Here is a 12,837-nt window from a genome sequence, read left to right as displayed (position 1 = left end):
CAAGGTTGTCCATCCGGTGTCAGACCTCAAGGGACTGCGTTTCCTACCAGTCCAGAACTGCTGAGGAGATCCTCTGCATCATTATCACTTGGAGAATGCTGCTAGAACCTCCCCTCTAGCCTAAAAAGTAGCAAAATATAACCTATGAAATAAATAAAGGAATTATCATCTGGTGCGCTTCAAAGTCTTCCCTTTTAACTACACCATGAAAAAGCTCATTTTAGCTACACAGGTCTTCAACATCTGAAGGAAATTATAAAACTGTAAATAACTTCTTTAAGGCACTTGGGGCTCCTTCCATGAACCTGAGCTACTGAGAGAAGACTGAACCAACCACTCAAGGAATGCAAGTCAGAAGAAACACTCAAAATGCCATGAAGCATGAATGGGTCCCGCTGAGGGCCATTGCTGACAAAGCGTCCCCATGGACTCGTTAGAGTAGCTAATTAGAGGCCAGAACTGCAGGTAGGCAAAGGTACTGTGTCGGTGGCTGTAATGCTGCAAAACACATTTAGATTTTTTTATGAAGCAGAAAGACCCAGCCCTGACCCCCAGGCTCTTGGAGGGCAGAACATAAGAGCCTCCAAATCAAGTTTCCTGTCACAGCCCTTGGTGACATGGGCAACTGCCATTGCCAGGGGGACAGAGGCCTCAGCCCCCTGTGGGGCCATTCAGCCTTGCTGCAGCCCTGGGCCATCTCCACTGCAAGTTGCCCTACACTGTCCATGTGGCACCTCTTTCCACTCTGGGGGTTGGCATCTTCCTTGCTTTCCCACCCAGCCCTCACACCCGCATTTCTCTGCCTTTTCTGAAGTTTCTCCCCTCATCCCTGCTTCTTCCTTGAGACTTAAAGCCATGGGACAAGCCAGGCTGCCTCTGGGTGAACTCTGGCATCAGAGGGCAAACCTCAGAGAATACCTCAGTTGTTGTGTATAATTAGGTCAAAGTGGGAGAATTTCTAGAGATAAAAGAAATTTGGAAGCATCCTAATATTTGTCATGAGTCCCAGGAAGTTCACACCTTCTATGAAATTGAAGAGATTTGGAATATGCTGACGTCCTGGTTTCCTGATTTACAGCTATGGGTTAAGAAGTTCATCTCCAGATGCCTTTCTCCTCTTCCTCTGTGATTACTCCAATCCATTCTACCTATGTAGCTTCTGCTTTAAGGTTCAGAGTGGAAAAATTGGACTGTCTTTCAGTAGTGTCTCTAATATTCCCTATGGGCAACTCTTCAGTTGTGGCAATAGACCTCATGGGGATTTGCCAAGTGAAGGACAGCAATGGCACAGCAACTTCCAGCTTCCCCATGGGGCTGCAAGGAGGCAACGATGCCCCCGTGCCGTGAGGACATCATGTCTTGTCATGACCCTCAGAGGCAGAGACAGCTGCCACAGCCAAGGGGACACAGACCTGGGTTCTACTGGTGCCTTCCAGCCTTGACAGCACCCTTTGCCCTCTCCACCACAGGCTGTCCTACATGGTTGGAGCCCTGCCCCTGTTGCCCTGCAGGCTGTAGGCACCATCTCGCTGCCCTGCCTTGCTCTCACCCCAACATTGCCATACCTTCGCTGAGGTACCTCCACTCTCACCGGCTGTTCCTTGAAACACAAACCATGGGCTGATCCAGGCTCCCTCTGGCTGAGCTCTGGCACCGCAGCAGGACCCTTGAAGTGACAGTTCTTCCTCCCGATAGCCACTCTCCATTTGCAACATTACACTTTGTGAAATCTTTTCCCTCTCCTCTTTCTTCCCACTACCCAGGAAAGCTTTACCACCTCAGGAACTGCCCTCCAAGCAGGGAACATAACTCAATAGCTATTTTTGGTGGTCTTTCCCCTCAAAAAAGTGAAGTCACCTCCACATGGTCTTCTGAACCACATGGCTGCTGCTGGCCTTTTAGCTTCTCCCAGAGACGTGACCAAGCCACATGCCTGCTGCTGTCCTCTCATGTCCACAGGCAAAATGGACATGACAGCCTGTACCCCAGCCCTTGTCCTGGATGGGGCCTATGGGGTCCCTTGGCAGAGGGACTGTCCCAGCCACGTTCCTGATGCTGGCCTGTCACCTCCAGAGACAGAACTGACCTCACAGGCCCCTTCACAGCCAGGCATGTTCTCCTGCATGAGGAGTTCCTGAGAATCAGCTGTCCTCCTCATAACACACCCCTCTGTCACCCTCATTCTAACCCATGACCTGGCCACAGAAAAGCAGCCTTGTTTCTTTCAGATTTTTCAAATGCATTTCCCACAAGCCATTTGAGTGGAGAAATATTCTTCACATGAACTTCTGTATTTGAGTTGACATTCTTTATATATGCTCTTATAGCTCTATGGCTTTTTTTTCCAGGGTAGACTGACCTCTGGAGATCATTGTATCCAGCCCTCCAACTGAAGCAGGGTGACCTAGACCAGCTTGCTCAGCAACGTGTCTAGGTAGGCCTGCAATAAATCACGGAAGCATAGGAACAGAATCATTGAGGTTGGAAAAGACCTTAAAGACCATCAACTTCAACCATTACCTCAGGACAGCCAATTCCATCACTAAATCACGTCCCGAAGCACTGTGTCTGTGTATTTCTGAAAGACCTCCAGGGCTGGTGATTCCACCAGCTCCCTGGGCAGCCTGTTCCAATGCCTGACCATCCTTGCAGTGAGGATGTTTTTCCTCATATGCAATCTAAACCTCTCCTGGTATAACTAGAGGCTATTTCCTCTTGTTCTGTCACTTGTTATGTGGCAGAAGAGACCTACCCCCACTCATCTACAACCTCCTTTAGGTAACTCTAGAGAGCAGTAAGATCTCTCCTGAGTCTCCTCTTCTCCAGAGTAAAACCACTTTTCAAAAGAAAACCGTCTTTTCAGACACTCATCAACAGACCAGGGCTCCAAACCCTTCACCAGCTTTGTTGCCCTTCTTGGACATGATCCTCAGCGTTTCTCTTGCAGTGAGGGGCCCAAAATGGAAACACAGTGTTCAAGGTGTGGCTTCAGCAGTGCCGAGTACAGGGGGTCCATCACTGCCCTGGTCCTGCTGGCCACACTGTTTCTGATAGCAGACACGATGATATGGGCCTTCTTGGCCACCCGGGCACACTGCTGGCTCATGCTCAACCATCTGTCAACCCGCACCCTCAGGGTACTTCCCCACCAGGCTGCCTTCCAGCTACTCTGGCCCAAGCCTGTAGCGTTGTGGGGGGCTGTTGTGACCCACGTACAGAACTGGCACTTCTCCTGGTTGAACTTCATACAACTGGACTCATCCAAATGATCCAACCCGTGCAGATCCCTCTGCAGAGGTTTACTGCCCTCATGGAGATCAAGACTGCCACCCAATTTGGTGTTGTATGCAAACTCACTGAGGGTGCACTCAAGCCAGATCATTAATAAAGTTCTGAAGCAGGACTGGCCCCAACACTGAGCCCTGGGGAACACCACTCCTTATGGGCCGTCGTCACCCGAATTCACTCCATTTACTCCCCCTCTTGGGGCTTGGGTGTCCAGCCAGCTCGAGCCCAGCGTGGAGAACACCCACCGAAGCCATGAGCAGCCAGTTTCTCCAGGAGAATCCAGTGGGAGATGCAGCCAAAAGGCTTTCCTAAGGTCCAGTTAGACAGCATCCACAGCCTTTCCCTCATCCACTAGGCAGGTCACCTTGTCCCAGCAGGAGATCAGATTCCTCACAAAGGACCTGCCTTTCATACATCCATGCTGGCTGGTCCTGACCTCCTGGTTTTCCTGCACCTCCTGTGTGGTGGCGCTCAGGATGATCAGCTCCACAACCTTCCCTGGCACTAAGATCAGGTTGACAGGCCTGTAGTTATCCCCATCCTCCCTCCTGCCCTTCTTGTAGGTGGGCAGCACGTGACTAACATTCAGCCTTCTTGGGCCTCCCCAGTTAGCCAGCACTGTTGAAAGTCACCCCTGTGGTGAGGCAATAGAGAAACAGACCAATGATTTTCAGAGTGTCCCTGCCTCACGGGATGTCCATGGTCAAGGACACAATCAAAAGCACCTTGTCCTTTCTGGGTATAAGGTTCACCGGAACCACATGTCCACTGGGGCTACAGAGGCATCACTGGCAGCAATGCCTTCTCCTGCAGCACTGCACAGTCCAGCCCTGCGTGTCTCTGGTCCCAAGGACAGCATGGATTGCTCTCCTTAGGGACATCTCATTTCACCTTCACAGTGACCTCTGCCCACCACCCCAGGATGCTCTGCAGCAAAATATTTTGCTTGCGTGTGACCTTGGACACTTGGTACCCATTATTATTTTTGTTGTTACATGTCTGAGCTTGGCCCTGGTGACACAGGTGTGCTTCAGGGTAACTGCTCTGAAATAACCTAAATCAGGGAGAGGAAAGGGAAAAGTCTTATTTAAGCAGCGTGAGGAAGCCTTAGGATCAATAACCTCACATCATATTGGGGAATTTAGAGATCCTGTGGGTTTACATGGCAAGGGTTTGGGAGTGGTTTGGAGGTGTTTGTAGGCTGGCAAAGGTAAGAAGAGATCCAGAGCTGACTCCATGGCCATAACAGCCACTTTCATTTGACTCCAAAATGGACCAGCCCCTGCCCAAACCTGAGCCAATAAGCAATTCTAGTGGCACCTCTGTGATACCCTATGGCAGAAAAGACAAAACAGAAAGGGAGAGGAGTGAGAATGATGTGAGAGAACAGCCCTACAGACATCGAGGTGAGTGAAGAAGGAGGGGAGCAGCGAGACAGAGGCTTGGTGGGATCCTGCAAGCCAGTGGTCAAGTAACCGCCCGCTGACAGCCACAGGGCAGCGCAGCGACAATGCACGTTTAGGTGTCTGCAGGTTCTTTGCATCAGCGTTCTAGCACAGCTGCCAGATGGGCCAGCAGCTGTGATGCTCCCCTGGATCTGAAACCCTGCATCATTCGTGTCCACCTTGGTACTAGAAGCAAAGAAATGGTGGAGTCTCATCTCCCAGGGGAGTGAGGCAGGAGAGCAGCAGAGTGCAGGCCCCAGGTCACACACTGGCAGGCTGTGGCCTGTGCAGAAGGAGGGAACGCTCCTTCGGGTGCCCTGGAATTGCCTCACCGGTCTAAACCGCGTGGTGGATGCCTGGGCTGTTGGAGGCTGCTGTCCTTGCCGAGCAGCTGTGCTGAGCTCTGCCACCTGCCTTGGCACTTGGTTCCCTCAGGGTCACAGCTCTGTCTGCAACAGGACGGGCTGCAGCTGCCTCTGCGTGGGCCCCTGGCTGAGGGCACTGCTGCACATCTGGGCTGAAGCCCCCCAGCTGTGGCACCAGCCCAGCTCTGCCTGGCCATAAGGCAACCTGGTACCAAGTGTCCCCGAGCCCGGGGGTGCAAAGGCTTTGCTTCAGAGCAGAGACATGGCCTGGGCAAGGGAGAGCTGAGTCTTGAGCCCTCGGACTGTGCAGTGAAGTGCTGAAATGGGCTCTGCAGGGCTTACTGAAGCACTGAAGACATCCTCCCCGCCCTGCCTGCAGAACCACCAGACACACACATGCACACACGCTCTTTTAGGAGTACTTGGATCCTTTGCTGCAGTCTTCCTGGTGTCCTCTCTAGTAATGGGTTAACAAAAGTTGATACTCCTGCACAAAACTTTTTCTATTAAGAGAATTGCCACAGCTGGAAATAAGTGTGTCCCCCCAGGTGAGGCAAGGCCCATGAGGGATTGCCTCATCCTGCTGCCCAGCAGGTTCCCCTGCAGCCCCAGGGACAGCTGGAGGGAGCCCAGAGGGGCAGAGGAGGGAGGCAGGGAGAGCTCAAAAGCAGCCCTTGGTGGGAGGCTGCTGAGAGCTCCCTGCTGGAGAAATCTGCAGAGCCCTGGAGCCGGTAAGTGTGTGGCTGCAGGGCAATGCCTCTGCAGTTCCTAGCCGGGTCTGCAGCAGCTGGGCCCCCCCCAGCCTGTGGGACCGTGTGGGAGCCTTGTGCTGTGGAGGAGGCCAGTGTGCTGCAGAGCAGGGCTTCCCTGCTGCAGCGTGGGAGGGCCAGGGCATGTGGGCTGCCTTGTGCCAGGGCCGGCTGCAGGGCTGTGAAGGTGGCTGTGCAGGCAGGGGTGCCCAGGGCTGTCCTTGCCAGCAGGGTCCCTGCAGCCCAGGGGGCTGTGTGCTGGGGCAGGGGCTCTGCCGCCTGCCAGGGGCAGCTCTCAGCCTGCCGGGGGGCTCCCGTGCGGCTGCGGGGAGAATCTGTAGGTGGAAGGAGCGAACCCTGTCAGGGCAATGTTCTCGTGCTGTTGAGTGGGTGCTGCACTGGTCAGGGCTGCTCGCAGCTTCTGCTCATGCCCACCTCATTTCCAAGGCGACTTCTCATGAGCACACTCACGGCAGGGGTTTTCTGCTGGAGTCTCTTCTTGCCTGAATCTCTGCTTCCATTTTTATCTTGCTCATCTTGGTAGGAATGGAATCTGAACTGTGTAGGTCAGAGCAGGGGCAGAGACTCTCAGAGCATCACAGTGATGTTTATGAGGAAGGTCAGCAAGTGCCTTCCCTCTGCAGCAGCATCCAGATCAAAGCAGCATCAGCTCTCCTTTTCCCTCAGGCTCTGGGGGAGCTGTTCTTTCAGGCCTGCAGGCAGAGAGCGGCTGCAGGGCAGAGCTGGGCACACAGGGGCTGAGCTGGGCTCTGTGAGCGCTGGCAGGGAAGAGCCGTGGGGCCAGAGAAAGAGCTGCTGGCAGGGACAGCTGCAGGCGTTGAGCGTGGCTGTCCTGCATTGCTCTGGTCTGGGAGGTGCTGTGCAGGGCTTGAGAAGGGAAAGGCATTCCAGTGTGCCCATCTGTCTCTCTCCTGGCTTTGCTCAGATGATTTTGGGATAACTGACCGGCTCGGTTGGAATGGGAGTTTCAGCTGCAGGCTCAGGCACAGACCCTGTGAGTCCTCCTGTGCCGATGTGAGCACAGCAAGGAGGTGTCCCATGTTTCCTCTAATCTGTGAAGCTGTGGGCAATGCAGTGTGTGATGCTGGGGAAGGAGCTGGCTCTCCTTTAACAATTACCGTAATCAGGACCCTCGGTCACCTGCTTGGGGTGTCCACCCAAGCTGCACGCTGCTTCCAGGGCACACTGTGACCATGGGTGTCCCTGGCTAGAAGCGGGGTGCTGAGACTTTGAGAAAGGGCGAGCCATTCTGTGCTCTGTAGTGGATCCCTCTGCTCTTCAGCAGTGTCTGCTTGCTTTTTAGGGTAACAAAGTGTCCTGGTTGTGGCTGGGATAGAGTTAATTTTCATCTAAGTGGGAAGGACTTTTGAGAACAATTTTGAAAATGCACTGATATTTTTGGTTGTTTATAGGTGATGCAACATGTTCATGCTCAGTATATGAACTTGGTGGGGTTTGCTGGGGTCTGCCAGTCGATGCTGGGGACTGGCTGGGCATCAGTCAGTGGGTGATGAGCAGCTGTATTGTGTATCACTGTCTTCCCTTCTTCCTTTCTTCCTTCCTTCCTTTCTTTCTTTCTTCATTTCTTTCTTTCTTTCTCTCTTTGCTTCTTTCCTTCTTTGTTTCTTTCTTCCTTCCTTCCCTCCTTCCTTCCTTCCCTCCTTCCTTCCTTCCCTCCTTCCTTCCTTCCCTCCTTCCTTCCTTCCCTCCTTCCTTCCTTCCCTCCTTCCTTCCTTCCCTCCTTCCTTCCTTCCCTCCTTCCTTCCTTCCCTCCTTCCTTCCTTCCTTCCTTCCCTCCTTCCCTCCTTCCCTCCTTCCCTCCTTCCCTCCTTCCCTCCTTCCTTCCTTCCCTCCTTCCTTCCTTCCCTCCTTCCTTCCTTCCCTCCTTCCTTCCTTCCCTCCTTCCTTCCTTCCCTTCTTCCTTCCTTCCTTTCTTCCTTTCTTCCTTCCTTTCTTCTTCCTTTCTTGTTGGATTTTATTACCCCCGACTACCTCCCTCTCATTATAACTGTCATTCTCATTATTGTTATTGTAATTTCATTTTTATTCTACTGCATTTATGATTTTTTTCTCGTCTCAAACTTCAAGATTTACATTCCTTTCTGATTCCTCTCCTCATACCTATGGGTGAGGGGGGAGTAAGTGAGCATCCCTGTGGTACATAATTTCCAGCCAGGGTTAAACCAGGACACATGTCAGTGTAATTGGACTCTATCACAGAAAGCTGCAAGTGCGGGGCAGCTGAGAAGGAGCTGGAGGGACTCACCAGAGTCCCTGCCTCTGCCCTCAGGCACAGACAGTGCCCTTTCCTCTCAGCACTCACCCTGCTCTCCCTGAGCACAGCACAAAGCCCTCCTGACCTGACTCTGGCCATGGCCGTTGCTCAGCACGGGCAGAGCCGATGCTGACAGGCCCTTCTGCGCTGGGAGCAGTTTGGGCTGAGCCAGTGCAAGGCCAGGACTGGCCCCTGCCCCCAGGGTTCCCATGAAGCCCCTGCTGCAGAGCAGGGCTCACTGCTGGGCAGCCAGCGGGCACAGCCCCTGCTCCTCACAGCACACTCGGCCAGCACTCAGCACAGCTCCAGCCACGGCTCGGAAGGGAGCTCTCCTAGGAACGGCAGAGGGGGGGACATGGGGCAGCGGGGGCGCATCTAGGAGAAACGGCTTTCACTTGGCTCAAAGAAGTCTCTCCTAAATTGTCCCTGCCTTTTGTCCTTCAACAGGTCCCTGTGTTCAGAAACAGAAGATGTCTAACAGCAGCTCCATCACCCAGTTCCTCCTCCTGGCATTGGCAGACACGCGGGAGCTGCAGCTCTTGCACTTCTGGCTCTTCCTGGGCATCTACCTGGCTGCCGTCCTGGGCAACGGACTCATCATCACCACCGTAGTGTGTGACAAACATCTCCACACCCCCATGTACTTCTTCCTCCTCAACCTGTCCCTTCTTGACCTGGGCTCCATTTCTACCATTGTCCCCAAAGCCATGGCCAATTCCCTGTGGGAAACCAGGGCCATCTCCTATGCAGGATGTGCTGCCCAAGCTTTTCTCTTTTTATTTTTCATTTCAACTGAGTATTTTCTCCTCACTGTCATGGCCTATGACCGCTACGTGGCCATCTGCCAGCCCCTGCACTACGGGACCCTGCTGGGCAGCAGAGCTTGTGTCCACATGGCAGCTGTTGTCTGGGGTAGTGATGTTCTCTATGCTGCGCTGCACACGGCCAATACTTTTTCACTGCCACTCTGCCACGGCAATGCCCTGGGACAGTTCTTCTGTGAAATCCCACAGATCCTCAAGCTCTCCTGCTCACACACCTACCTCAGGGAAGTGGGGCTTATTGTGGTTAGTGCCTTCATAGCATTTGGCTGTTTTGTTTCCATCATGCTGTCCTACGTTCAGATCTTCAGGGCTGTGCTGAGGATCCCCTCTGAGCAGGGACGGCACAAAGCCTTTTCCACGTGCCTCCCTCACCTGGCCGTGGTCTCCCTCTTTCTCAGCACTGCCATGTTTGCCCACCTGAAGCCCCCCTCCGTCTCCTCCAAATCTCTGGACTTGGCGGTCTCAGTCCTGTACTCGTTGGTGCCTCCAGCACTGAACCCCCTCATCTACAGCATGAGGAACCAGGAGCTGAAGGACGCACTGAAGAAGCTGATGCAGTCAGGTGTCTCTCAGCGGCAATGAACTGACTGTGGCTCTTTACAAGGTATTTTCAAGTCACGTATAGGACATCATGTGTGTTTAACATTCCATCTATGACAATCATGGTTTTACTTCAATGTATTTCCTCACTCCCCTTCCCCAAAAGCACGAACCCAGCCTCCCTGACCCAGAGGCCTTTGTACATGCGCCAGGGAGGATGGTACATATATACTCCTGTGTCACATCTCAGTAATAAAAGGGTGGGTTTTTTCAATGCCTATATCTGGAGGTTGGTCTCTTCTTCCAAAGCTGAGCTCAGGAACAGGCTGCAGGAATTGCCCCCAGAAGACCATGCTGCTGGGCTTGGGTTCCCCATGGCTCAGGGGAGGAGGGCATGGGGCAACGCGTTAGGGCATGGGCCTGTGTTGAGCCTTGGCGTGTGGGGGCCCAGTGCCCATGGGAATGGTGGGTGACCAAGAGGGATGTGCCTGGGACCATCTCCCTGGGCTTTCAGGCACCGCTGCCCTGCACAGCAGCACCGCCTGCTCAGGGCCATGCCTGAGACCACATCCCTGGGCAAGAGCAGGTGTCTCTGTGGATGCCCCAGCTGGGGCAGGCTGCTGTGTCCCTGGTGCAGCAGGAGGTGCCTGGGGAGCCCCCAGGCCAGCAGCCTGGTGCTGGGGACAGGGACTGGCCCCGAGGGGCTGCCAGGAGTGGGCAAGCAGGGTCCCTGTGAGAGAGGAGCAGCAGACAGAGGGAGGCAATGACCTCTGTGTCCTCATGCCATGGCTGGTGCCAGCCCTGGGGCTGACTGGCAGGAGGAGACCCCTCTCTGCCCACCAGCATCTGCTGTGCCCTTGTGATGGTCTATGGCCATGGGGTGAGTGCCCAGAGCTCTGCAGCCCCCTTTGGGTGGGCACTTGCATGGGGCCAGCCCCGCGTGGGCTGCTGTGTCTGCCTGGGCTGGGGAGAGGGCAGGGGAGGTGGGCAGAGCTGGGGGGGGGCTGGGCTGGGAAGGGCCAGGGAGAGGGAAACACCAGTGAGAGCTCAGCTGTGTGGGTGTGCAGGGTGGGGGCACACAGCAGGGTGTCCTGGTGCAGACCCAGGGGTCATGGTGAAGCAAGCAAGGCACCAAAGGAGTGGGACTGAGGGGCCAGATCTGTGCCGTGTTCCCTGCACACCCTCAGAAAGCTGCAGAAGGGAAATTTTCCCCACAAATTCCCAAACACTGCTCATTTCCAAGCCTGGTCATATACCCCAGCCCTCATTAGGGACCACTGCTGCATGGCCACCTCTGTCCTCCTCCGTTGCCCAGTGATACACAACTCCATCACCATTTCTAAATATAAAGGGAGCCACTTTCCTACTGACACTTGTTACACACAAGTCCCATAGCTCTTGCCACATTGGTCTCTCAGGGAAGGCCATTGTCAGACACCTCCAACAGATCACGTTCTCATGGCATGGTGTTCTAACAAATATTGATTGAGATCCCACCAGCTGGCCTGGGTCCAGCGCTCCAGTCTTTCACTCAGAACAATTTCTCAAATAATACTCTTGCTCTCTCAGCCTCCCTTTGCCCATAATATGCTCCAGGTCCTAACCATCCTTCTGGCCTCTGCAGGACTTGCTGTGATGTGTCAGGGTCTCGCTTGTGCTGGGGAGCCCCATTGTGGGCTCAGCAGTCCTGATGTGGTCCTGTGGAGGGTTAACCTTGACCAATGGTGAGACAAACATTCAGCTGCTCATTCGCTGCACTGACTCAACAGGACAAAGGAAGAAAATAAACCAGCAATGCTCATGGGTCAAGATAAAGACAAAGAAATCTCTTAATGATTCTTTTCATGTCCAGAGATGTGTTGCCTTGGCAAAGATTAATTTATTGCCAATTAAAAAAATGTTTGGATTGTGAGATACTATGGCAGGAGAAACAATGGGTGAGATAGTCTGGTTTATTCTGGGGGAATCAGTCTCCTTGGTGTTCACAGGACAGGTAAGCAAGGATGCCAAGAGTCCAGGGGCTTGTGGGCAAGTTCCTCAGACCAAACAGGTTGCCCACTCTGATGCTCACCTGGACCTGGGTCTCCACAAAGAGGACAAGATGCTCAGGGATGTGAATAGCAGTGCCAGTCTTGATTGTAGTGATTATGAAATTGTGGTGTCCTTGATGCCCAGGTAAGTGAGGAAAAGGAGCAGCAGAGCACAGCCCAGGGCAGGAGGGAAGGAGAACCTGGCCTGCTGAGGGCACTGGCAGGTGGGATCCCATGGGGGCAGGGCCCTGAGAGCATCCCTAGGCCTTCCTGGCCCTGACCAGCCTCACCTGGGGCCTCCACCCAAAGCTTTGTCCATGGCTTCGGGGGGCCATTGAAGCCAGGCAAGAGATTCAGCCCCAGCATGATCTATGCCGTAGGTGTGCAGGTCACCTTAGAGAGGCGTGTGGGTCTCCTTAGGGTCACAACAACAGGCACAGCTTTGCCTGCCCATGGACCTTGTTGGTTCGGAATGTCAGCATCACTTCCCAGCATATTCTGAATGGGGTTTGCCAAAGATATGAAACCGTGGCCCTCCAAGTCCTGGGGACTTTCTGTTGCCTCCCTTCCTTCCTCAACTCCCTCCGAATTATACACATCTTCCTTGCTGTCAAGGCTTGTCTCTGGCCAAAAGCCCAGCAGCCACCCAGCCGCTCCCTCCCCGCTTCCCTCCACAGTCAGGGCCCAAAAATGAACACAGTCACGGACAGGGGGTCTAACGAGGGATGAGCGTGGGGACACAATCACTTCCCTCACTGCCTTGTCAAGGCACCTCTTCATACGCTCCAGAGCACGGCTGGCTGCCTCTGCTACCAGGTCACGGGCTGGGATTGTGTTTTGCCTTCTGTCCCCCAGCACCAGCAGGGCCTTTTCTGCACAGACACTGCCCAGCCAGGCAGGTCCCAGGCCCTGCAGCTGCAGGGTGTTAGTCCATGCGAGGGAGGTGCAGGCTCTGCCCTTGGTCCGTCCTGCATCTGTGCAGCTCCTGCCAGGGCGGCCACCCCACCTGCCAGGGTTCCCCTCCATGGCATCCCTAGGGCACAGGGATGCTCCTCTCAGTTTGGTGCCACCGACAGACACTGTGAGAGTTGCCTCCACTGGGTCATGTGTACAGCTCTTAAACTGTAATCAGGAGAGTCCCCTGTGCTGCCCACACTGCCCCAGTATGTCCCAGTGGCCTCCAGGTGGGGTGTGAGCCCTTCCCCACTGCTCTCTCAGCCTGACCATCCAGCTGGTGTTTTACTCATCTCTTTCTGTTCGCACCCAGAGTGTCATGGCCTCACTTGGGCAGAACAACACT

The 12,837-nt window shown here is 54.2% G+C and overlaps 1 protein-coding gene across 1 annotated transcript; it reads left to right on the top strand.

Annotated features, from left to right (window-relative positions):
* The first annotated feature begins 8,607 nt into the window (after window positions 1-8,607).
* On the top strand, window positions 8,608-12,266 carry LOC129783388 (olfactory receptor 14C36-like). The gene is made up of 4 exons (XM_055793365.1): window positions 8,608-9,521; window positions 9,593-9,645; window positions 11,478-11,682; window positions 12,215-12,266. The coding sequence occupies exons 1-4, from the start codon at window positions 8,614-8,616 to the stop codon at window positions 12,264-12,266; spliced, it is 1,218 nt and encodes a 405-aa protein (XP_055649340.1). The 5' UTR covers window positions 8,608-8,613.
* The last annotated feature ends 571 nt before the right edge of the window (window positions 12,267-12,837 follow it).

The sequence above is a fragment of the Falco peregrinus genome, unplaced genomic scaffold, assembly GCF_023634155.1.
Source record: "Falco peregrinus isolate bFalPer1 unplaced genomic scaffold, bFalPer1.pri scaffold_40, whole genome shotgun sequence".
NCBI classification, from domain to species: Eukaryota; Metazoa; Chordata; class Aves; order Falconiformes; family Falconidae; genus Falco; species Falco peregrinus.
Note: the sequence above shows the minus strand (reverse complement) of the source record. Positions and strands in the feature narration are given on the sequence as shown.